Source organism: Salmo salar, chromosome ssa02 (genome assembly GCF_905237065.1).
Source record: "Salmo salar chromosome ssa02, Ssal_v3.1, whole genome shotgun sequence".
NCBI classification, from domain to species: Eukaryota; Metazoa; Chordata; class Actinopteri; order Salmoniformes; family Salmonidae; genus Salmo; species Salmo salar.
In genome coordinates, this window is record NC_059443.1 from 71,986,618 (window position 1) to 72,013,376 (window position 26,759).

General features: G+C 44.5%; 1 protein-coding gene and 1 long non-coding RNA gene across 5 annotated transcripts; one reads left to right on the forward strand and one right to left on the reverse strand.

Annotated features, from left to right (window-relative positions):
- The first annotated feature begins 5,066 nt into the window (after positions 1-5,066).
- On the forward strand, positions 5,067-25,933 carry LOC106596075 (uncharacterized). Of its 2 annotated transcripts, XR_006762359.1 has the most exons (4): positions 5,067-5,423; positions 21,139-21,281; positions 24,106-24,160; positions 25,254-25,933. It is a non-coding gene; the product is annotated as an uncharacterized lncRNA (long non-coding RNA). The 2 variants fall into 2 exon arrangements; XR_006762358.1 differs by lacking the exon at positions 25,254-25,933 and having other exon boundaries at positions 24,106-24,362.
- Positions 7,629-19,825, reverse strand: LOC106595944 (alpha-2-macroglobulin-like). Of its 3 annotated transcripts, none has more exons than XM_045709493.1 (37): positions 19,738-19,825; positions 18,815-18,902; positions 18,456-18,636; positions 17,948-18,104; positions 17,685-17,737; positions 17,312-17,332; positions 16,907-17,072; positions 16,727-16,811; positions 15,907-16,057; positions 15,695-15,815; positions 15,225-15,334; positions 14,956-15,129; positions 14,383-14,616; positions 13,990-14,056; positions 13,769-13,911; positions 13,515-13,664; positions 13,036-13,188; positions 12,832-12,919; positions 12,529-12,676; positions 12,052-12,277; positions 11,841-11,967; positions 11,651-11,772; positions 11,507-11,558; positions 11,353-11,436; positions 11,076-11,252; positions 10,657-10,732; positions 10,369-10,525; positions 10,219-10,293; positions 9,665-9,827; positions 9,311-9,501; positions 8,881-9,096; positions 8,653-8,777; positions 8,359-8,449; positions 8,212-8,280; positions 8,003-8,108; positions 7,837-7,890; positions 7,629-7,719 (listed from the first exon to the last, which is right to left on the reverse strand). In XM_045709493.1, the coding sequence occupies exons 2-36, from the start codon at positions 18,898-18,900 to the stop codon at positions 7,850-7,852; spliced, it is 4,386 nt and encodes a 1,461-aa protein (XP_045565449.1). In that variant the 5' UTR covers positions 18,901-18,902; positions 19,738-19,825; the 3' UTR covers positions 7,629-7,719; positions 7,837-7,849. The 3 variants fall into 3 exon arrangements, with proteins under 3 accessions (XP_045565449.1, XP_045565442.1, XP_045565433.1); XM_045709486.1 differs by having other exon boundaries at positions 12,529-12,673; positions 13,769-13,914; XM_045709477.1 differs by having other exon boundaries at positions 13,769-13,914.
- Positions 25,934-26,759: the final 826 nt, after the last annotated feature.

Sequence of the window (26,759 nt, forward strand, 5' to 3'; positions counted from 1 at the left end):
ACAGGTACACCTCCAATTGACTCAAATGATGTCAATTAGCCTATCAGAAGCTTCTAAAGCCATGACATCATTTTCTGGAATTTTCCAAGCTGTTTAAAGGCACAGTCAACTTAGTGTATGTAAACTTCTTACCCACTGGAATTGTGATACAGTGAATTATAAGTGAAATAATCTGTCTGTAAACAATTGTTGGAAAAATGACTTGTGTCATGTACAACCGACTTGCCAAAACTATAGTTAGTTAACAAGAAATTTGTGGCGTGGTTGAAAAACAAGTTTTAATGACTCCAATCTAAATGTATGTAAACTTCCGACTTCAACTGTAGGTCTACAAATCCCATACTTTAGTCTGCATGTTGTGCAGAGTGGTAGTTCTATTGGGATTATATAGTGGGCGTCTTTATAATGGGATAGTTTTTCTACTTTGTTGTTTTTATTGTGTGTGTGTGTGTGTATGTACACACGTTCACCGTATCTCCAACCGGCTCGGATGGACGAGAGGTGGGACCAAGAACCCAGAGGAGAGAAGCAAGGCCCTGGAAGACTGGTTACCAAGGTAACCAGACAACACCACTTCCTGTACCTCTGACCCATCAGGTCACACGTTAACCAGTCACTGATCAATCAAATCAAATCAAATGTATTTATATAGCCCTTCTTACATCAGCTGATATCTCAAAGTGCTGTACAGAAACCCAGCCTAAAACCAACAGCAAGCAATGCAGGTGTAGAAGCACGGTGGCTAGGAAAAACTCCCTAGAAAGGCCAAAACCTAGGAAGAAACCTAGAGAGGAACCAGGCTATGAGGGGTGGCCAGTCCTCTTCTGGCTGTGCCGGGTGGAGATTATAACAGCACATGGCCAAGATGTTCAAATGTTCATAAATGACCAGCATGGTCAAATAATAATAATCATAGTAGTTGTCAAGGGTGCAACAAGTCAGTAACACAAGAGTAAGTGTCAGTTGGCTTTTTCATAGCCGATCTTTGAGAGTATCTCTACCGCTCCTGCTGTCTCTAGAGAGTTGAAAACAGCAGGTCTGGGACAGGTAGCACGTCCGGTGAACAGGTCATGTTTCCAGAAGGTCTGGGACAGCAGGTCTGGGACAGGTAGCACGTCCGGTGAACAGGTCAGGGTTCCATAGCTGCAGGCAGAACAGTTGGAACTGGAGCAGCAGCACGGCCAGGTGAACTGGGGACGGCAAGGAGTCATCAAGCCAGGTAGTCCTGAGGCATGATCCTAGGGCTCAGGTCCTCCGAGAGAGAGAAAGAAAGAAAAAGAGAAAGAGAGAATTAGAGAGAGCATATTTAAATTCACACAGGACACCGACCGGAAAAGACAAGAGAAATATTCCAGATGTGACAGACTGACCCTAGCCCCCCCGACACAGCATAAATACTGGAGGCTGAGACAGGAGGGGTCAGGAGACACTGTGGCCCCATCCGATGAAACCCCCGGACAGGGCCAAACAGGTAGGATATAACCCCACCCACTTTGCCAAAGCACAGCCCCCACACCACTGGACCACACCACCAATCAGATCCCTTACAGCAGGAAAGGGAAACATTTGGCCTTGTGATTTCTGTCTGACATGATTTTGATGAAGACGGGGATGGTGATTGATGATCTTCCTCTCTCTTCCCCGACACAGGGATCTATGGAGTGAGATCAACTGGTCGCTGGTGGGGTTTGGTCAACAGGTGTGTCTACCTGTCAATCCTCTCTGCTCCGTGTGTCTGAACAAGCACAGCTGCCCCTCCGCCCACCAAGCCTCCCCAGCCAAGAGGCCTAAAGCTGGGTCACCTCGCTCACCACACTCCCCCAAGACCTCCAGGGTCAAGCTGGAACCTGGTTCTCTTGGTTTGGGGTTACCACCCCCTTCCTCCTCCTCCTCAGCCACACCTGTCAAAGAGGAACCTCTGGCTACCGCCCTCTCCCCTCCTCTGCTGCCCAGAAAAAGGAAGTCCAAAGCCAAAACCTTCTCTACATGATACGACAGAAGGGACTAGAATCCCTATAGAGATATAGGGTCCTTCCTCCCAAAGTGTGCACTTGTCACTTCCCTGACTGATTTGAAATGAGCGGTACTAGAAATATGGTGGTAACTCCTACTAGCCCAGTGGTATTAACTTCTTTAGCGGGGAGACCATTTTCAGACCGAATTTCTGTGGACCCCATTTATTTTGCTAGAATTTCACAACCCCACCCCAAAAAAACCTTCAAATCGTTACATTCAGATCAACTAATGACCAATTCATTATATTTTCATATTTATCAAACTGAAAACCAATAAATAAAAGTACTCAATAAAATTGTATTTTTCAAATGATCTCAAACACGTTTGTATATTGTCCCATACAATAATCGTCACTTTCATGTTTTGTTCCCAAAACAAATAGCGACCTGACAATACCACTGACATAATCCTCGCAGATATACCAGAGTGTCTAAGACGTGTAGGGGTCAGAGGTCCATTTGGAATTAACAATGTGAGTATAAGACACTCAGTGCCACATGTGATTGCGTTCCCCCTGGAAACTGACTGTCAGAATCCTAATCGGAGTTTGAGTTCACGGATAGAATGCACTTGATATCATTACACCCTTAAGTGACCACTGAATTGGGTTGATATTTCGCCATCTTTAATATGCTGATAAAATATTAACGCAACATCTTCAATGATTTTACAGAGTTACAGTTCATATAAGGAAAGTAGTCAATTGAAATAAATTAGGCCCTGATCTATGGATTTCATGTGACTGGGCAGTCATGTGACTGGGCAGGGGCCCACCCACTGAGTCAGACCATCAGAATGAGGTTTCCCCCCACGAAAAGGCTTTACTACAGACAGAAATACTCCCGTTTCATCAGCTGTCCGCAGACGATCCCGCAGGTGAAGAAGCCGGATGTGGAGTTCCTGGGCTGGCAGGGTTACACGTGGTCGTGAGGCCGGTTGGAAGTACCGGCAAATTATTTTAAAAATGACGTTGGATGCGGGTAATGGTAGAGAAATGATTCAATTATCTGGCAACAGCTCTGGCAGACATTTCTGCAGTCAGCATGCCAATTGCACGCGCCTTCAACTTGACAGCTGTGGGATTGCGACAAAACTGCACATTTTAGAGTGGCCTCATTGTCCCCAGCACAAGGCGTACATGTGTCATCAGGTTCTTGAAAATGTCCCACCTGTCAAGTGGATGGATTATCTTGGCAAAGTCAAAATGCTCACCAGCAGGGATGTAAACAAATTTGTGCGCAATTTCAGAGCTTTTTTGTGCTTCTGGAACATTTCTGGAACTTTTATTTCAGCTCATGAAACATGGGAACACTTCACATGGTGATATATTTTTGTTCACTATTGTTTAAGAATTCCTGAGTACTGTCCAATCAAGAGGGCTTGTTCAATCTTCTCTGAACCGAAACATCTGGTATTGTACTGCTGTCGAAAGTACAGTGATTGCTTAGTTTGCCAGCTCAGCATGTACAGTCGTGGCCAAAAGTTTTAATGACACATTCCTTTTCACAAAGTTTGCCGCTTCAGTGTCTTTAGATATTTTTGTCAGATGTTAGTATGGAATACTGAAGCATAATTACAAGCATTTCATAAGTGTCAAAGGCTTTTATTGATAATTACATGAAGTTGATGCAAAGAGTCAATATTTGCAGCGTTGACCCTTCTTTTTCAAGATCTGCGCAATCCGCCCTGGCATGCTGTCAATTAACTTCTGGGCCACATGACTGATGGCAGCCCATTCTTGCATAATCAATGCTTGGAGTTTGTCAGAATTTGTGGGTTTGTGTTTGTCCACAAGTTCAATGGGATTAAGGTCAGGGGAGTTTCCTGGCCATGGACCCAAAATATCGATGTTGTGTTCCGAGCCACTTAGTTATCACTTTTGCCTTATGGCAAGGTGCTCCATCATGCTGGAAAAGGCATTGTTCGTCACCAAACTGTTCCTGGATGGTTGGGAGAAGTTGCTCTCGGAGGATGTTTTGGTACCATTCTTTATTCATGGCTGTGTTCTTAGGCAAAATTGTGAGTGAGCCCACTACCTTGGCTGAGAAGCAACCCCACACATGAATGGTCTCTGGATGCTTTACTGTTGGCATGACACAGGACTGACGGTAGCGCTCACCTTGTCTTGTCCGGACAAGCTTTTTTCCCCAGATGCCCCAAACAATCGGAAAGGGGATTCATCAGAGAAAATGACTTTACCCCAGTCCTCAGCAGTCCAATCCCTGTACTGTTGCACAATATCAGTCTGTCCCTGATGATTTTCCTGGAGAGAAGTGGCTTCTTTGCTGCCCTTCTTGACACCAGGCTATCCAAAAGTCTTCGCCTCACTGTGCGTGCAGATGCACTCACACCTGCCATTCCTGAGCAAGCTCTGTACTGGTGGTGCCCCGATCCCGCAGCTGAATCAACTTCAGGAGATGGTCCTGGCGCTTGCTGGACTTTCTTGGGCGCCCTGAAGCCTTCTTCACAACAATTGAATCGCTCTCCTTGAAGTTCTTGATGATCCGATAAAACGGTTGATTTAGGTGCAATCTTACTGGCAGCAATATCCTTGCCCGCGAAGCCCTTTTTGTGCAAAGCAATGGTGACGGCACGTGTTTCCTTGCAGGAAACCATAGTTGACAGAGGAAGAACAATGATTCCAAGCACCACCTTCCTTTTGAAGCTTCCAGTCTTATTTGAACTCAATCAGCATGACAGAGTGATCTCCTCATCACTCACACCTGTGTTAAGGACAGAAAATCACTGACATGTAAGCTGGTCCTTTTGTGGCAGGGCTGAAATGCAGTGGAAAATATTTTTGGGGGATTCAGTTCATTTGCATGGCAAAGAGGGACTTCACAATTCATCTGATCACTCTTCATAACATTCTGGAGTATATGAAAATTGCCATCATACAAACTGAAAATGTATATTTGTCATTCTCAACTTTTTGGCCACGACTGTACATTAGTCAACCCAGAATGTATTTTCTTTCCCATTGTGATAAGATAATTGATCTGTTTAAGGCTTTTGACTAAAGTATTCCACTCTGAAACCATATAACTTTGTGAAATGTATTCGAATGAATAATTCTATAATGATGTGTTAAAGACTATAATCCAATACTGTGTGTGAGTAGGTAGACTTTTTAAGACTAGGACACTGTTACTATTTCAAAATGAGCAGGGCATAGTTGATAAGACGACCTTGTGAAAGTAACAGGAAAAGGGGCCTGTCCCTGTCGTCCAATCCCTGTCGTCCAAAGGTGACACGCCGAAAACCGTGCACGGGCGGGTCTTTGACCCGTAAATTAAAGACCTGTCCCCTGACATTGGGGTTCCATAACAGGCCGGCATATACCTAAGGTCGGCAGAGACGGTGACGGAATCCAACCAACATTGCTTTTCCCAGCCTACAAGACGAAGGTCAGTAAATCTTTATTTACGAATTTGGGGGAATGATTTAAGATATCTTGGATTTGATGTTCTAAATACTTGGAATTTATCAATAATAGGAGCTTAGTTATTCTACACAGATTCACTAAGGTGTTTTTACTTTGTGTATTAACAAAATCGATAAGGGAGCAGGTCCGCGAAGACCTGAGGTACATGTGCACTACCATAAATAAAACTAGCTTAATAATTGAGGTCAGTGTTTTACTTTGAAGTGGCCGAGAGGTTATTAAGGGATATAAAAAAATAGGACGGTGATTTTGTGCAAATAGGATAACTTAAATGGTTAATTAACAAGTGGTAAATTAACCAGGAGAGGCTATAAAATAGGTTTTGTGAGAGAATTACCGTCCTATGCGAACAAGATAACTCAAATGGTCAATTAACCCATTTAGGATATGGGGGCAGTATTTTCACGGCCAGATAAAAAAACGTACCCGATTTAATCTGGTTATTACTCCTGCCCAGAAACTAGAATATGCATATAATTAGTAGACACCCTAAAGTTTCTAAAACTGTTTGAATGGTGTCTGAGTATAACAGAACTCATATGGCAGGCCAAAACCTGAGAAGAGCCCTGTCTGACCATTTCTTGGCCTTCTGTAGCCTCTTTTTCAAAAATACAGGATCTCTGCTGTAACGTGACATTTAAGGCTCCCATTGGCTCTCAGAGGGCGCCAGAACGTGGAATGATAACTCTGCAGTCTCTGAGCGAAAAACAGTAGGGGTTTGGGAGAGTGCTCCTTCTGAGAACAATGACACTGGCGCGCGCGTGCATGTGAAGACTCCATTTTCTTATTTCAGTGTTTGAACGGATACAACGTCTCCCGGTTGGAATATTATCGCTATTTTACCAGAAAAATCACAAAAATTGATTTTAAACAGCGTTTGACATGCTTCGAAGTACGGTAATGGAATATTTTGTCGGATAGGGTCTTGAACGCAAGAACAAAAACGCAGCCATTTGGATATAACTATGGATTATTTGGAACCAAAACAACATTGGGTGTTGAAGTAGAAGTCCTGGGAGTGCATTCTGACGAAGAACAGCAAAGGTAATCCAATTTTTCTTATAGTAAATCTGAGTTTGGTGCGTGTCAAAATAGCTAGCCGGGCTATCTACTCAGAATATTGCAAAATGTGCTTTCACCGAAAAGCTATTTTAAAAATCGGACACAGCGATTGCATAAAGGAGGAGTTCTGTATCTATAATTCTTAAAATAATTATGTTATCTTGAGTAATTTAGTAAATTCACTAGTTCTGAACATCACATGCTAATGTAAAATGCTGGTTTTTGATATATGAACTTGATTGAACAAAACATGCATGTATTGTATAACATAATGTCCTAGGAGTGTCATGTGATGAAGCTCAAAGGTTAGTGCTGCATTTAGCTGTGGTTTTTGTGACATATATGCTTGCTTTGAAAATGGCTGTGTGATTATTTTTGGCAGGAGAGTACCCTGACATAATCTAATGTTTTGCTTTCGCTGTAAAGCCTTTTTGAAATCGGACAATGTGGTTTGATTAACGAGAGTCTTGTCTTTCAAATGGTGTAAAACAGTCATATGTTTGAGAAATTGAAGTTATAGCATTTGAGGTATTTGTATTTCACGCCACGCGATTCCACTGAAGGGCAGTGCTTGTGCCTCAGTGCAGGTCAGTGACTAGGTGGGACGCAAATGTCCCACCTTGCCCAGGGAGGTTAAGAACATTGTTAACTTAATTCACGTAACACATTGTCAGGTCATGAGCGTCACAGCACACTCTTAATCCCAGTATGTTTGCATACATTTTAGTGAGTCGTGTTGTCAGTAGGGCTCTATAGTAGCTGTTGGGTCATCAGTTCTGTTAATCTCATTGATTTGGGAGGTGTTTACCACCACATCTTGCCATGCCTTGGCCACACCATTCATCAGGAGATCATAGCCAGGACTCAATCCCTTGGAAGATGTTAATATCATTTAGTGGTAATGTGTCCTGAGCCCATTCCCTGATGAGAACTACAGGGGTCCATGACAGACTGAGGAACAAAAACCCAAAGCTGTGTAAAACAGTTACACTGATTAACAGCACAGATGGAAACTAGACCTCCAGAGAGCTGCTCTGTTAACTGTACCCCCAATTACATTGCTTAATGTACCCCAGGCTCATCAGTGTGACAAAATGCTCCAGAAAAGGGTTCTAATGAAAAACTTTATTTCCAGTTCAGCACTTGAAAGACGTCTCAAGGGTTGCAGGTGTGACATCAATGTCATCTTCTTCCATCTGTCGAGGAGCAAATCCATTACCAGCATTTCGATTAAAGGAAGACTGGCTCCCTAAATCATTTATACTACATGTATAGTATGAGTCAATAATAATTCGAGATTTAAAATAGCTCACCAGCTTGGAACCCCTACTTGCAAGGGAAGACGTATTCTGTCTCAGCCTGGTCACCTGTAACCGTAAGACAGGTTAGTCTGAGTAAATGAAAACAAGTTGCCCAAATGTTCCTCAGAAGAGGGAGAAAAAAAAATGACATTTTGGGAGGGTTAGTAGAGCAACTTACTTGGCTGGTAGTAGTCATAGATTTTGACCACCGCTGGCTTTAGATTCTGTACTGGGAGCTCCTGTATGATGTCCAGGGTGATGTGGAAAGGCAATAGCGATGTCAGCTGTTGGGAGAAAAACAAACATATTGCTCATTATACAGCAAAACCTATTCTTTTTAAATGAAGCCCATTATATGGAGTGCCATGTGAATGGTTTCCACCTCACCTCCGTCAGGTACATTAACACATGGTCATCTTTGATATCAACACGATCCACTTGACTTGAACCCCTCAGCTGTGAAGACAAGTCATTGATATTGCATGGACAACAAAAAAGACCACCATGGATAAAGGTCACACCACAACAACTCACCCTCCCCAAAGAGTCTGGATCTGGGGAAAACCCAGAGAGCATTTTCAAATCCACTAGAATCATATTGGTGGTGAGCTCCTTTCCATGATATCTGAGAAAGACATGATTGACAACCGCTTTTAATAATCAAATGCTTGGATTATTTTAGCCATAAAGACCAGGCTGCCAAATAAGCATTCTGACTGAACCTAAGGTCTAATAACACTGATTCATTTGGGTCAAACCCATTCTGCAAGTCATGCTCCAAGATTACACATTTTAAAGAATTAATACAAATGGGTCCTTCATTCTTACCGAGACTGGAGCTTCAGCGTGACTCTGGGTCTCAAAGACTTGATGTTGCAGTCCACCTCTGGAGTCACCTGGATACTGAGCGTTGTGCTTCTGGTAGGAGTAGGGATGTTGTAGTGGAGCACCACCTGGGATAGAGAAGAGGAAGTCAGGGAAACCATCTTCCCTGTAATGTATATTAAAGCGCATCTTGCGCCACAGGACTGGGAGCAGAGATGTGTATTCACTGACCTGCACTGAGGCACAAGCACTGCCCTTCACTTCAACGCTGTACTTCCCTTCTGTGTCCTGCAGCGCCCTCTCCTGGTACAGAAGCTTGTTGTTTTGGTTCACATGGAAGAGGCACCGTTCCCCACTGGGAGACCGTAGCGTCACTGTGCTGGCTCCTCCTCTACTGAACACCCTGGTGGAGTAGAGAGCCAGGGCCTGGAGGGCCACCACGGTGTCCTAGACATACAGACCACAGGACAATACCTTCAATGACAAACACTGTTTTTAAAGGGTAGATTTTTCCAAATTGAACAGTTGCTAAAGTGACTATATCCCAATTCCCTGTACCAGTGGAAGTGAGCCTCACCAGGTTAGACATGAAGAACACAGAGTTCTGCCTGTACTAGTGCACAGGGTGCCATTTCAGACCACTGGTGTTTGGGAAGTATACCTGTGTGGAGGAGAAGCCTCCGTGGGCGTTCTGCTGCCTCACCAGCCACCTGACGATGCGGGAGGCGTAGCCCAGGTCAGAGGTAGACCGAGAAGAGGCACTGAGGGACGCCAGCAGAACGTAGGAGCTGATCTCCACCTCCAGGGAGGGTGAGGTCTCCGAGGAGGACTGGGACCAGTGCAGGAGACCCCCTGAGGAGCACACACACACCCACGTCAGGATAAGGACTAGCTTAGTCATAACCTAATACAGACTAGACCAAACAAAGTTCTGACCTCCCCAAATCAACTTTGGCTGTTTGATTGGACAAAGGTTTGCACTTTTAGGAAGACAGCACTAACAGATATAGCTCACCCTCTTGAAATGACATGGTGTCGAGGTGCTGCAGAAGCCGGGCCCGTGTCTCCATGTCACCTGCCAGGGTGAAGGTGTAGGCCAGCAGAGCAGTAGCGTAGGTGTTGGACATATCACTGGTGGAGTTCTTCAGGCAAGACAAGCTGTGGTCCACAACAGGATCCTGGAGCACAGAATAACAGCAGCACATTAAGACACAAGCCAGCCTGGACTGGGTTCCGTTCAAATTGTTGATTAGTGACAGCTTTTTGCTGAGGAAAGGGATCATTTTTTCCTTGTAAATATTATAAATTGTGTATATGCAGGGCGCCTTGGTCTCAATGGGATTCTTAAAATAAAGGTGAAAGCAGACAATACAAACAGATCTGGGACCAGGCTAGAGAGATTCAAGCTGGAGCACATATCAGTAGTAACAGATTCAGATCTGCTTATGTAACGCCCATTCTTTGTTATTTCATAGGCTACGTCATTGTAGAATCTTTACATGACAGTTGATTTCATACAGGAGGCTAAATTACTTGCGAGAAACGGTTACGTGGAGTGAAGCTACTTACCGACACGGACATGTTGAGCTCCAGCATTGAAGCAGTGATGTAAGCCGTCAGTGTGACTTCATCCGTCACTCCACCCTAGAAAACAATGTTAAAATACTAACTGCATCTAGCCACATTTAACATCCTTCAGTTTGTTAGCAATATAAATACCTTCATTCTGTTGTTCAAGAGCTTCCCTAAAGCTCTGAAACAGCCATGTTTGCCTTGTTGACGTTCCAACCAAGTCTTGGACTGCTCCATTGTCGCCGGGTCAACATAGATGAAAGACTGGGCTTTGCCAAAGGATCTCAAGACAAAAGCAGTCAGCCTGAAGAAAGAAGCGGATTCATTTAAAAGCCCTGACATAATATCGTCAAGCTCCAAGTCATGACATCACATGTCAACTGTCCTATCCGTCATTGAAACTACCAGTAGGTGAAAAACAAGCCAAGTACTCACCAGGTGTTCCCCAAGCCTTGTCCAAACGTGCTGTACGCACCATCAGCATTCTTGTAGTTCAGCTGCCTTTGGTAACCTGCCGGTGGGTTTTTAGCATGAACAGTGACCAAGTGGTTGTTCTGCTCCCTAACCCCGTTCATGGAGAGCTACCCTCCAACCAAGCTGTAATTAACCCCATTCAGCCAGCTAATTATTAGAAGGGGAGCTAGACCAGGGTTGGAGAGTCCTGCACTATGAGACAGTGTCAATATTCTACCATCAAATGACTTCAGTAGGAATCCATCTGTTATGTAGCTCCATCGTTACCATGACAGCAGGGTACACTTTAAAATAGAAACCTAAATCCTCTAGTTGGACAAATCCAGCCCGGTTTGTGGATTTGGTGTCTAATCAAGACAGATTTTAAGGGACTCTCCTACCACTAGTGAGGAACTTGGTGGCCTTGTCTAGGATGGCTGGCGTGAGCTGATTTGTATTCCGCAGGTACTCCAGGATGTAGATATTGGGGGAGAGCAGGGCCATATTCTGCTCCCCACACCCATACGGCATCTGCAACAGTCCATCCAGGTTGTTGAGGGCCCGACCCAGGATGTCCCCTACAGAGAAACAAGGGACTTCTGTTACACTGTCCTCTTTAGCAAACAGCAGCACTGGAGAAGGGTTGTCTTCCCACCACTACACAATGGTTTATTTTACCCAGAACAGAGAGGGAAATCCTAGCAGAGCCATCCACCACATTCTGGGGGAGTTGTACTTCCACCTCCTCTGTCAGAGCTTCTCCTGTGGACACAAAGATGCACTGAATGAAGATGATCACATCAACCACCGTGAACGCTGATTCATTACTGACCGGTAGGACACAGCAACCAGTTGTAGGTGTGGCTCTTCTCTGTTCCCTCAGCCTGGAGGACAGGAGAGGAGAGGAGAGGGATTCTTTTCAGAGGCAGTTACACCAGACACTATCTGTGCAACCTAACAGCAGTAGACTACATACCTTCACCAGCAGGCCCCGTGTGACTGTGTCAACGCGTCCTCTCTCCGGTACGTTCACAACCCCGTTGCCACACGCAGCGTGGGACTGGACAGCCGCTGCACTAACGGACACGTTCAAAACCCCTACACACAGGTTACACAACTCAGGTTGACATCCATTCTGCCATTTCAACAGTTGAATGAAGACTAACCCAGGACAGAGGGGGCCATTGTCCAACTGAAGGTCTTTCGTCCATTGGCACACAAGCACGAGGAGTCCTGGACATCACGCACAGGTGTGAGAGTGTAGTCGGAGGAAAGAGCTGGAGTCACAGAAACCTGCCAAAGAGGAACACGTCGTAAGATAACATGGTACGACAAAAACAATACAACTCAAGAAACCATCCTGGTGCACTGTCGTACCATGATGCACTTGGAGAGGTAATTAAACACGGTGGCCTTCAGCTCAAAGCGCTCTCCCCGGATGACTGAGTAGGGCAGGGTGAGCTCCAGGAAGAAGGGCTGGAAGACCGTGAGCTCCACCAGAGGAGCCAGACCGAAGCCACTGGGGGCCAGGCAGAAGACCTCAGTCTCCCAGGTGGTGATGGTGTCTGGGACTGTCAGGGGGACATCTGCTGATCCAGACTCCCTGGAATACAGAGGTCAGAGTTCAAACAGAAAGCCACCAAGTGTACAATGGAGTAGGACTAATTTCAACACCATTTGTTGTTCCAAATGCATTTAAGCTTTATCTAACCAGGGACACCCATTGAGGTCAAAGGGTCTTTCCTAAGAGAAAGCTGGCCTACAGTTGTTCCTAATCTACACCACTGTTTTGATATGAGGCAAGAGCTAAGAGGGCTTTCACCAGAGGTCAGCCTCACTGCGCAGAGCACTTACCCAACTTCCACAAGATCCCAAATCCACGTCTCAGGGAAGAATGTACGGACCGTCTGTATGGGTGGCGGAGGTGGAGCGGCAAGTGCCACAGCCATTTCACGTCTAGGACCCGCTGATCCAGGCCTAGCCATTTGGCTGTAAGCTACTACTAACACAAAACATGCCCATTATTGTCAAGTTAAAAATGGACTGAATGCTGTGCTCAGACCAGTTTAACCAGGCTTTGTTATTCTAGCAAAAGGTAATCCATTTCCCAAGGTTCATTAAAGACTTGTGGCAATGATGAGAATAAGGACATCTCACCATAGGAGCGACGGTACTGGTTCCCCTGGTAACTGAGGCAGGAAGGTACTCTTATATCCAGGTTAGTCGCTAGCTTCAGTCCCAGTGTCTAGAAATGTCAGAAACAACTAATTATTAATAAATGTCCGTTTGTCATTCTATTAAGTTTAACAGTGGAAGATGAACACATTGTAACAGTTGAGAAAACAGGGCAGAAATATTTACCTGAAAAACTGCATAAGGATCATTTGTCTCCTCAGACGGTCCATATGGGTATGGCATTATGAATCTCCTTGGTCTAACACGTAAACATGCTACTGGATCTTCAAGCTCGTAGGGAATATAGGTCGTCTCCTTGACTGGTAACAAATCAAATATCTGGAATGGGACAAGAGGGAGGCTTGAAATTCTCTTGTTCATTGGGGACTGAAAGTGGGAGGACTACTTGCCCTTGAATAAAAGGACACTCAATTTTGGTTTTCCATTGCTAAACGTCAATAAGGAGGTGCTTTCCAGTTACCCAGAGTCAATAGAAAGTGGGCGTCAAGCCAGAGAACGAGTCTCATTACATTTGATAAAAGCTCCCCAAATAACCAGTGAACAGATCCACTCCATGTCTGCTGTAGTCACTGGTTGTATTCCCAGCACCACCAAAACTGTAGGTATGGTGGTACCACTGTTGTTCACTTCAGGAGCTCCGTTACCTTGTCAGCATCCAGCCTCTTCCCTGGCTCCATGATGCCAACACTCTGGTCCACAGCACTGAGGCCACAGAGGGAACCGGGCTGGGCCGAGAGACGCAGGGTGTTCTCCTCCCCTGGGACAGCGTTGGAGGGCGAGAACGCCACCAACACCTGGCATACACATCAGATACCATTACTCCAGGTATGATACAGTCTGCATGGAAATACTGGACACCTTTCATAAAGTGGCAACAATGACAGACTCCTGCACACACCTGGTTCCTGAAGCATTTCTCAGTGGGGAAGTTCATGCTGTGGGCAATGACAGTCTCACTGGGTAGCATACTGTACACCAGGAGCTGAACCACCGGTGCCATCTCTGGAACCACTGCCAACTTCAAGGTGACGTCACCCTCAGCTACTGCAACGCAAGAGCAGGTCACTGTCATCAAGCACCTTCCAGAACGGTCAGAATCACTTAATGAAACCCACTCACCAGGACTGTCCTGCTGCACAGTAACATTGATGTGTCCATGCTGAACTATGACCCCTCTGGATAAGGCCTGGAGGGAAAGGGAACAGTTCTCAGCAACTCAGAGGAGCCACTGCAACCTGGTAAACAAATCCAGGACTCCAATTAGTATGATACGTTATGTTGTGGATGTCCATCATCCATTTCATATAGGCTACGAATTCCAATTTGTAACATGAGCTAGCTTGGGTTACCGTGGTTGATTAGGAGTATTGGTGCAGTATAGGAACATCCTTCCTTTGAAAGTGTGGCTGGGGCAACGTCTGAAATGATCCTGGTCAAAAGGAGTGCAACTAGGAAATATGGTGCCATTTCAGAGGCACCATGGGTTTGCAGGTTGTTCCTGGTTCTACTCACCAGGTAGAGGACATCCACAGAGCCCTTTGGGACAGTCTCCCCTACGATGGCATAGCGGATGGTGATTGACACTGCCTGCCCACATGCCAGTGGTTTCTCCATCTTCTGAATAGCCAGGGAGCTGGACGGTTTACTGTCTGGGGCAGCGGGCTGGATCAGTGAGAGGACGTGTTGCCCTCTGTTGAAATAGGGGACCCTGTATCCTGGGTACTCCACTTGTGGGGTGTCACTCACCTGGAAAGGAACAAAAGGAAGAGTCTAACTAAAGGCCCAATCCTAAATCAACCCCTAGACCCCGTCCTATATACAGTGGGGATCTGAGAGGATGACGGGAAACAATACAATAACAGATCCACCTTACTTCCACCTAGCCCATCTTGGTCACAGCACGTTAGGGTCATGGCCTTAGGGCAGCGTTTACCCCCCCCACAACACTGCACAGCTGATTCAAATCTGGATGAAGAGTTCATTATTTGAAGTCAGCTGCGTAGGGCAACAAACTAAACACGCACCCCTTACGGTCTCCAGGCATGGAGTATAAAGTCTCTCAAACCGACAAGGAATCATACTTACTACGAGGTTAATATTCTCTTTGGGCATACTGGTTGTGTTGACCGAGAACCTGGCAATACCACGACTGTCCGTGGTTAGGTTCTGTAGTCGTAGATATGAGGACCAGCCTTTCTCCTCAAACAGGTAGACTAACATGTCAGAGATGGGTGTGTTGTTAAAGCGAACAGCATTTATCTGAGGAAAAGGTATGAATGAAGTGACACCACATACTGGTACTTCAGGAAGCAGGACAAACAAAAAGCATCCACAAGAACACCATTTGGACTTACCTTGCCTTCGATAATTGATCCATGCTCATAGATTTGGGGTGTGTCAACAAATGTGAATTCTCCAATCACATAGGAGAGCTCTACATTTTTTTCCTCTGACAGTGTAATACCTGTCAAATGAAGACAAATAATAGGATGCTATATTTCACAGCCTTGAGCCAACGCAGAGTAACCCAAACTCAGTCCTGGACCCCCCCCCTCCCCCGGGTGCACCTTGTAGTTTCTTGCCCTAGCACAACAGCTGATTCAAAGCATCAAAACTACATTACCAGATGGTTATTTGAGTCAGCCGTGTAGCGCTCGGGCAAAAACCAAAACGTGAACCCAGGGGGGGCCCCAGGACAGTTAGGGGAAACCCTGATCTAATGAAACAGGCAATAGTTACATTGCCATCAGCTGAAGTGAAATGAAGGGTTTGTATTGAGTAAATTACATGATGCATCTCATAATGATTGTGATAGAGGACTTGCCTGTCCCCTCCTCCTGAACTTCTGCACGGAAACTAAACACGTCTCCCAGCAATTTCTCTCCTGCATTCTTTGTGAAAATTGCCAAGTTGAAGGCATAAGAAGCACAGCCAGTATGGTCCATCTAGGAAAAGCAAGCAGAACCACACAAAAACAGATTTAAATGTAATCCGTTGGTAAATACAGCACTACTAGTTATAGGAAAGCATACAAACCTCTATTGACTCTTTGTGGCATGGAGGTGTGTAATCAGGAACTCCTTGTGGATTTCTCTCATCAATTGTTATTGGTATCACTGCATTGTCCACCAAGGGTCGGCACAACTTCACCCCTGCTTTACCAGGTACAGGCTGCCCATACGTGTATCTGATTTCAATTCACAACAAGACAAGTGTCAATTTCCTACATCCAGTTACCATATTAAAAACAGAACACCTAAAGGCTTTAAGTCACGTATTTAACATGGTCAATGAATCTGGACCTGTCTTCATAGAGCCTCAGAATGGGATCAGTTTTAACTATAGATCATAATGAACAAGGTCACATGTCAGGGTGGGACCTGATCCTAATCCCAGACGCTTTATGACCTAAGAACCCGCTGTTCATGTAAATGCCACTAACAAATCTCAGCAGCACTATAGGTCTTCAATTAGCATGGCTCATTAATGCATATTTAGATTTTAAACAATTTCCACATGAAGCTACAGTACTAGCAGAGGCTGCTGCCTACAGACTTGAAATCATTGGAATACTAGTCACACCATCTCATATGTATATACTGTATTCTATACCTCTGACATTGATCATTCCTTAGATATTTGTGAAATTGTTACATATTGCTGCACCCGCGTTGTGACCAATAAAATGTGATTTACTTGTATTTTCAAAGATCCAAATCCTTACTTTCAAATGTGAAAGTAAATTAAATACTTCTAATAGTATTTCAACCCAGGTCTGCATTAGCGTAATGAGACTAGAATGACATTTAGTGGACTAACTACAATACATTGCAAATCACCAATAGTGTTTACTCACTCTGCACACACTTTCACTTCATACTCTTCTTGAACAACGCTGATCTTGTCAGTGAGGTTCATCTGGATCTCAAACTTGGGCAAAACTACAGAGAAAAAGAACAGCAGTCAACTCTAGAACGTTCCAGGATTGTGATGCATCCTTCAACATTACCTAGCATGAAAGAGAAACTCAACCTACCATACTTTTCTACTTTGAAGTTGTGGTAGATTTTCTCTTCACCAATCCACACTACAATGGTATAGGATCCTACAGGTGCTTCAGAGTTCAGGGGGTGAGAAAGCTGCAGAATGTTGCCACTGGATGTAGTGTTGACCCACTGTCCAATCCGGTTGCGATTAACATCCTGTTGGTTCATAGGAAGGGGAACCTTCAGCAGGACAAGGAGTCAGCTCTATTCATGACATTTCTATCTGCAACATGCATTTACTGAAGGGGGCCCAGATCACACAAAGCTGACTGGAAGTCTTTGGCTACGTTCTACAGTAGGTGGAAATGAGGACCTAGCTAGCTAGCTGGGGGAGTCATAATGTTGCAGTATTTACACTGACAGTCAACATAAAGTTAGACTAACAAGGATCTTACCTCAAGTTCCACAATGTTGTACTGTGAAGGGCAAAGACAAGAGATGGGTTCATGTTTCATTAATAACACCAATTCCAAAACAGCAGGGGAGCATAACTGTCTACAACCACAGGAACTATTGGCTTGGTGGCTTAACGTAAACATCACATGTAGCATTTGCACTGGGAATGGCAATTCAATCTCAGGAAGAGATGATTCTATTCTGACCAACATGAATGGAAACCCCATGTCCTGGCTGGCTGCTTGCTGTACATAGTGTCACATAATACCAGATTGCTATGGCCATCACAGTATTGCCACACTTCTGTATTTGGCTTTGAAATAGTAGAGACTGACCTAAAAGACTATTTTCAATATTATATTTCCAACTCACCAACTGATTGACAGGGCTAAAATTGGTATCCAAGGTGACGACTCTAAAATGCACTGTAGACAAACACAATAAGAATATTAGAAAATTCCAAGGATTCCCAGAAATACTGGTTGAGGATTTCCATCCTGAGTGAACCCAGTGGGTTTACTGCATCTGCACCACATTCCTGAACAACGAGGCTCTTCAGATGTCTACCGTTTCCCTCTACAATCCTCATAAGCCACGCAGAGTGGACAGGACCAGACCAGTGGCTCTAACATTACCCGTTTGTCCTGGGTTGTAGATTGGTTTGTCCGTTTGGATGAACGTCATGGGGCCGTAGGGTTTGATCATGACCCTTCTCTCCTCTGTTGATAGAAATGTTACCCCTCGAACCTCCACCTTAAAGTTGTGCACTTCGTCGCTCTTCACATGAGGGGCCTGTCAGAGACCGAGACAGAGCAACACCGGTGAACTAACGGACCGATAACATAGGACATTAAAATGTGGTGCCGTGTGGCCCAGCTGGTAAGAGCGTGCCACTAGCAACTTCAAGGTAGAGCGTGTAACTCCTGCAGGGATCACATTATGCACTCAGCGTACTTTAAGTTACATATATAAATTGTTTCCATAGTATATACACTAGCATGCAATCAAAACCTGAATCGGAAGAAAAGTTCTGGTAGGCCACAAGCTGGCATTGCACAAACAACCTAAGCGATGCATCAAAGCTGAGAAGTACAGTACACTCTTATTGGAATGGCTCTAGATGTCCACCAGTGCTGGGCTGACCTGAAACTGGAAGCAGCGGTGAAACTCTTGGTCAGAAGTCTCGTGGAGAAGTGTTTTGTTCTGCCCGTCGGCCATCAGAGATATGGTCATGACCAGGGTCTCGTTGGGCTGCAGAAGGCTGGCACAAAGCTTGGCCTCTGAGCCTGCCTGGATCACTGCAGGAATGGCTACCATGTAAACCCTACAGAGAACACACCCGGCAACGGGAAAATCAGTACACCTCTAAACACAAAGCCAGGTGAAATATACAGGGGGGATAAAGATCTGCAGAAAGGGTAGATGAAAAATGGCTCTAAATCTGCTGACAGAACATTAAACCGAGACAAGCAAGTCTAACTTGTGACTGCAGATTTACTTACGGTCTTGGAGTCTCTTGACAGACACAAAGCCAGTGAATGCAGGCAAAGAGTATCCATCTCCAAACCTCAAGCCCAGGAAGAACCATGACTAAAGGAGAAAAATAAACCACCAAGTCCGTTATGACCCAGTATTCCTACATGGAGAGAGAGACCTAACAATACCATTTCAAATTCTTTCCTGGGCACTGCAAACCTTGCATTCCATTCATTATCAGAAGCAGCCACCCACTGACATGGTCTCAGACCATTTCATACGCAAAACACTCAAGTATGATATATTACATTTTATATGGTTTACATCTGTGGATGCCCGTCATCCATTTCGTATGATGTGTTAAAAACCATGCAAAATGGACATTTTACAAATTACAATTTGTTGTGGCCAACATGAGCTAGGTAGCTAACATTATCTAGGCTAAACATTAGGAGTAAAGTTAATTAGCATGTTTGCTAACCTTAACCCTTTTACCTAAGTAGATGAAGTTGCTTTTTACCCCAAATGTTATACTTCAGTTTTATTACACCCACCCCGCCACTCTTTTTGCTTTAAGTAGCCGTCTTCTGTAAAAATACTAAACGTAACATTCCCATATGGATTTCAGTCTCGCGGATTTACATTTATTATGTTACATATAGTCAATGACACCAGGCTGCAGACACAGGTCGGTAAAAAGGCTCAATTGCACGTAGGTTAGCGTTTTACTTCTAGACCGAGTTACAGTATCTCGGTCTAGAAACTGGGCGCCAAACACAGATTGCAAAAGTATGTCTTTCGCATTGCATTTGGTATAGCCTGTAAAAGACCAGATGTAAGTAAAAATGCAAGGCAGTAACTTGTTTTGTTAATTGATCGCGGACCTGTTGTTTGGGGTATAAGATTGCGCCACAAGTTGCTATAGCACCTGTGACCAAGGCATACTCACCACAGCGGATTGTTTGTGGACTCAGTCGAAAGTAAATATCCCCCGTCGGTCATGTCCCTATAAATATCCTTAGTTCCGGACTTTTTTCTAATTACTAAGCGCTCGCACCTGCTGGATATTCAGGGAGTTCGATTAGACTGAACGGCCATTTCAAATGCTCGATCATGTTGTCAACAAGGCAGCATGGCGCGTACAGTAATTCAGGAACATAGGTCTACAACATGTATTCTATCCATCAAATGCTGAAGCACATATGGGGTTTTTATCAAGACCAAACCCTTTTAGGCCTATGTATATGAACACTCCCAAATCATTACTCCACGTGCTTTTGTACACTGCTGCAACTCGCTGTTTGTTTGTTACCTATGCTTAGTCACTTCGCCCCCACCTACATGTTGATGACCTCAACTAGCCTGTGGGCTCGGTACCGGTGCCCCCTGTATATAGCCTCGTTATTGTTATTCTTATTGTGTTACTTTTTATTATAGTCTACTTGGTAAATATGTTCTTCTTCTTCTTGAACTGCACTGTTGGTTAATTACGGGCTTGTAAGTAAGCATTTCACGGTAAAGTCTACACTTGTTGTATTCGGCGCATGTGACAAATAAAGTTTGATTTGATTTGACCTACATCACTTTGTTTTGACGCAGGACAGATAATTGAATCAATCCCCTCCTATCACAGCCATTCAACTCTGTAACTGTTTTAAAGTCACCATTGGCCTGATGGTAAAATCCCTGAGCAGCTTCCTTCCTCACTGGCAACTGAGTTGGGAAGGACGCCTGCATCTTTGTAGTGACTGGGTGTATCGACACACCATCCAAAGTGTAATTAATAACTTCACCATGTTCAAAGGGATATTCAATATCTGCTTTTTATTTTCCCCCATCTACCAACCCATCTGCTCTACTTTATGAGCCATTGGAAAACCTCCCAAGTTTTTGTGGTTGTATCTGTGTTTGAAATTCACTGCTCCACTGAGGGACCTTACAGATAATTCTATGTGTGCGGTACAAAGATGAGGTAGTCATTACTGCACACAGTGAGTCCAACCTATGTGACTTGTTAAGCACATTTTTACTCCTGAACTTATTTAGGCTTGCCATAACAAAGAGGTTGAATACTTATTGACAAGACATTTCAGCTTTTTATTTGTAATTCATTTGTAAATAATACATCAATAAAAAACAATTCCACATTGACATTATGGGGTATTGTGGGTAGGCCAGTGACCAAACAAATCTCAGTGTAATCCATTTTAAATTCAGGCTGTACCATGTGGAAAAAGTAAAGCGGTGAGAATACTTTCTGAAGACACACCCTTACTGCACCATGTCTTCCTTTGAACATGAGTATGAATAAAACCTTGACATGTCTTCTCTCCTACCCCCCCTCCTCCAGACCAAGGTGAAGTACCTGAAGCAGACATCAGTGATACTCCAGAGAGAGTTTAGAGGGGACATCTCTAACACAGTGGAGGGCCTGGTACGACTACCTGGAGTTGGACCCAAGATGGCTCACCTGGCACCAGGTCTCTGGCATAGGTAGGTATGGCTACTAGACTGTAAACTCTCCTTCCAGACTCATATTAAACATCTCCAATCCAAAATCAAATCTAGAATCGGCTTTCTATTTCACAACAAAGCCTCCTTCACTCACGCCGCCAAACTTACCCTAGTAAAACGGACTATCCTACCGATCCTCGACTTTGGCGATGTCATCTACAAAATAGCTTCCAATACTCTACTCAGCAAACTGGATGCAGTCTATCACAGTGCCATCCGTTTTGTTACCAAATCACCTTATACCACCCACCTCTGCGACCTGTATGCTCAAGTCGTCAGACCCACTGGCTCCAGGTCATCTATAAGTCTATGCTAGGTAAAGCTCCGCCTTATCTCAGTTCACTGGTCACGATAACAACACCCACCAAACGTAGCACACGTTCCAGCAGGTATATCTCACTGGTCATCCCCAAAGCCAACACCTCATTTGGCCGCCTTTCCTTCCAGTTCTCTGCTGCCAGTGACTGGAACGAATTGCAAAAATCGCTGAAATTGGAGACTTTTATTTCCCTCACCAACTTTAAACATCAGCTATCTGAGCAGCTAACCGATCGCTGCAGCTGTACATAGTCCATCTGTAAATTGCCCACCCGATCTACCTACCTCATCCCCATACTGTTTTTATTTTATTTACTTTTCTGCTCTTTTGCACACCAGTATCTCTACTTGCACATCATCATATGCTCATTTATCACTCCAGTGTTAATCTGCTAAATTGTAATTATTCGCTCCTATGGCCTATTTATTTCCTACCTCCTCATGCCTTTTGCACACACTGTATATAGACTTTATTTTTTTTCTACTGTGTCATTGACTTGTTTATTGTGTTATTGGCTTCTTTATCGTTTACTTCATGTGTAACTCTGTGTTGTTGTCTGTGTCACACCGCTTTGCTTTATCTTTGCCATGCCGCAGTTGTAAATGAGAACTTGTTCTCAATCAGCCTACCTGGTTAAATAAAGGTGAAATAAAAAATAAAATAAAATAATATACAGTTGAAGTCAGAACTTGACATACACCTTAGCCAAATACATTTAAACACTCAGTTTTTCACAATTTGTGACATTTAATCCTAGTCAAAATTCCCTGTCTTAGGTCAGTGAGGATCAGCACTTTATTTGAAGAATGTGAAATGTCAGAATAATAGTAGAGAATTATTTTTTTCAGCTTTAATTTCTTTCATCACATTCCCATTGGGTCAGAAGTTTACATACACTCAATTAGTATTTGCTAGCATTGCCTTTAAATTGTTTAACTTGGGTCAAACATTTCAGATAGCCTTCCACAAGCTTCCCACAATAAGTTGAGTGAATTTTGGCCCATTCCTGCTGACAGAGCTGGAGTAACTGAGTCAGGTTTGTAGGCCTCCTTACTCGCACACGCTTTTTTCAGTTCTGCCCACACATTTTCTATAGGATTGAGGTCAGGGCTTTGTGATGGCCACTCCAGTACCTTGACTTTGTTTTCCTTAAGCCATTTTGCCACAACTTTGGAAGTATGCTTGGGGTCATTGTCCATTTGGAAGACGCATTTGCGACCAAGCTTTAACTTCCTGACTGATGTCTTGAGACGTGGCTTCAATATATCCACATCATTTTCTCCCTCATGATGCCATCTATTTTGCGAAGTGCACCTGTCCCTCCTGCAGCAAAGCACCCCCACAACATGATGCTGCCACCCCCGTGCTTCAAGGTTGGGATGGTGTTCTTCAGCTTGCAAGCCTCCCCCATTTTCCTCCAAACATGACAATGGTCATTATGGCCAAACAGTTCTATTTTTGTTTCATCAGACCAGAGGACATTTCTCCAAAAAGTACGATCTTTGTCCTCATGTGCAGTTGCAAACCGTAGTCTGGCTTTTTTTATAGCGGTTTTGGAGCAGTGGCTTCTTCCTCGCTGAGCGGCCTTTCAGGTTATGTCGATATAGGACTCAATTTACTGTGGATATAGATACTTTTGTACCTGTTTCCTCCCGCATCTTCACAAGGTCCTCTGCTGTTCTGGGATTGATTTGCAGTTTTCGAACCAAAGTACTTCATCTCTTGGAGACAGCACGTGTCTCCTTCCTGAGCGGTATGACGGCTGCGTGGTCCCATGGTGTTTATACTTGCGTACTATTGTTTGTACAGATGAACGTGGTACCTTCAGGCGTTTGGAAATTGCCCCCAAGGATGAACCAGACTTGTGTAGTTCTACAATTTTTGTTTCTGAGCTCTTGGCTGATTTTCCCATGATGTCAAGCAAAGAGGCACTGAGTTTGAAGGTAGGGCTTGAAATACATCCACAGGTACACCTCCAATTGACTCAAATGATGTCAATTAGCCTATCAGAAGCTTCTAAAGCCATGACATCATTTTCTGGAATTTTCCAAGCTGTTTAAAGGCACAGTCAACTTAGTGTATGTAAACTTCTTACCCACTGGAATTGTGATACAGTGAATTATAAGTGAAATAATCTGTCTGTAAACAATTGTTGGAAAAATGACTTGTGTCATGTACAACCGACTTGCCAAAACTATAGTTAGTTAACAAGAAATTTGTGGAGTGGTTGAAAAACAAGTTTTAATGACTCCAATCTAAATGTATGTAAACTTCCGACTTCAACTGTAGGTCTACAAATCCCATACTTTAGTCTGCATGTTGTGCAGAGTGGTAGTTCTATTGGGATTATATAGTGGGCGTCTTTATAATGGGATAGTTTTTCTACTTTGTTGTTTTTATTGTGTGTGTGTGTGTGTGTGTGTGTGTGTGTGTGTGTATGTACACACGTTCACCGTATCTCCAACCGGCTCGGATGGACGAGAGGTGGGACCAAGAACCCAGAGGAGAGAAGCAAGGCCCTGGAAGACTGGTTACCAAGGTAACCAGACAACACCACTTCCTGTACCTCTGACCCATCAGGTCACACGTTAACCAGTCACTGATCAATCAAATCAAATCAAATGTATTTATATAGCCCTTCTTACATCAGCTGATATCTCAAAGTGCTGTACAGAAACCCAGCCTAAAACCAACAGCAAGCAATGCAGGTGTAGAAGCACGGTGGCTAGGAAAAACTCCCTAGAAAGGCCAAAACCTAGGAAGAAACCTAGAGAGGAACCAGGCTATGAGGGGTGGCCAGTCCTCTTCTGGCTGTGCCGGGTGGAGATTAGAACAGCACATGGCCAAGATGTTCAAATGTTCATAAATGACCAGCATGGTCAAATAATAATAATCATAGTAGTTGTCAAGGGTGCAACAAGTCAGTAACACAAGAGTAAGTGTCAGTTGGCTTTTTCATAGCCGATCTTTGAGAGTATCTCTACCGCTCCTGCTGTCTCTAGAGAGTTGAAAACAGCAGGTCTGGGACAGGTAGCACGTCCGGTGAACAGGTCAGGGTTCCAGAAGGTCTGGGACAGCAGGTCTGGGACAGGTAGCACGTCCGGTGAACAGGTCAGGGTTCCATAGCTGCAGGCAGAACAGTTGGAACTGGAGCAGCAGCACGGCCAGGTGAACTGGGGACGGCAAGGAGTCATCAAGCCAGGTAGTCCTGAGGCATGATCCTAGGGCTCAGGTCCTCCGAGAGAGAGAAAGAAAGAAAAAGAGAAAGAGAGAATTAGAGAGAGCATATTTAAATTCACACAGGACACCGACCGGAAAAGACAAGAGAAATATTCCAGATGTGACAGACTGACCCTAGCCCCCCGACACAGCATAAATACTGGAGGCTGAGACAGGAGGGGTCAGGAGACACTGTGGCCCCATCCGATGAAACCCCCGGACAGGGCCAAACAGGTAGGATATAACCCCACCCACTTTGCCAAAGCACAGCCCCCACACCACTGGACCACACCACCAATCAGATCCCTTACAGCAGGAAAGGGAAACATTTGGCCTTGTGATTTCTGTCTGACATGATTTTGATGAAGACGGGGATGGTGATTGATGATCTTCCTCTCTCTTCCCCGACACAGGGATCTATGGAGTGAGATCAACTGGTCGCTGGTGGGGTTTGGTCAACATGTGTGTCTACCTGTCAATCCTCTCTGCTCCGTGTGTCTGAACAAGCACAGCTGCCCCTCCGCCCACCAAGCCTCCCCAGCCAAGAGGCCTAAAGCTGGGTCACCTCGCTCACCACACTCCCCCAAGACCTCCAGGGTCAAGCTGGAACCTGGTTCTCTTTGTTTGGGGTTACCACCCCCTTCCTCCTCCTCCTCAGCCACACCTGTCAAAGAGGAACCTCTGGCTACCGCCCTCTCCCCTCCTCTGCTGCCCAGAAAAAGGAAGTCCAAAGCCAAAACCTTCTCTACATGATACGACAGAAGGGACTAGAATCCCTATAGAGATATAGGGTCCTTCCTCCCAAAGTGTGCACTTGTCACTTCCCTGACTGATTTGAAATGAGCGGTACTAGAAATATGGTGGTAACTCCTACTAGCCCAGTGGTATTAACTTCTTTAGCGGGGAGACCATTTTCAGACCAAATTTCTGTGGACCCCATTTATTTTGCTAGAATTTCACAACCCCACCCCAAAAAAAACCTTCAAATCGTTACATTCAGATCAACTAATGACCAATTCATTATATTTTCATATTTATCAAACTGAAAACCAATAAATAAAAGTACTCAATAAAATTGTATTTTTCAAATGATCTCAAACACGTTTGTATATTGTCCCATACAATAATCGTCACTTTCATGTTTTGTTCCCAAAACAAATAGCGACCTGACAATACCACTGACATAATCCTCGCAGATATACCAGAGTGTCTAAGACGTGTAGGGGTCAGAGGTCCATTTGGAATTAACAATGTGAGTATAAGACACTCAGTGCCACATGTGATTGCGTTCCCCCTGGAAACTGACTGTCAGAATCCTAATCGGAGTTTGAGTTCACGGATAGAATGCACTTGATATCATTACACCCTTAAGTGACCACTGAATTGGGTTGATATTTCGCCATCTTTAATATGCTGATAAAATATTAACGCTACATCTTCAATGATTTTACAGAGTTACAGTTCATATAAGGAAAGTAGTCAATTGAAATAAATTAGGCCCTGATCTATGGATTTCATGTGACTGGGCAGTCATGTGACTGGGCAGGGGCCCACCCACTGAGTCAGACCATCAGAATGAGGTTTCCCCCCACGAAAAGGCTTTACTACAGACAGAAATACTCCCGTTTCATCAGCTGTCCGCAGACGATCCCGCAGGTGAAGAAGCCGGATGTGGAGTTCCTGGGCTGGCAGGGTTACACGTGGTCGTGAGGCCGGTTGGAAGTACCGGCAAATTATTTTAAAAATGACGTTGGATGCGGGTAATGGTAGAGAAATGATTCAATTATCTGGCAACAGCTCTGGCAGACATTTCTGCAGTCAGCATGCCAATTGCACGCGCCTTCAACTTGACAGCTGTGGGATTGCGACAAAACTGCACATTTTAGAGTGGCCTCATTGTACCCAGCACAAGGCGTACA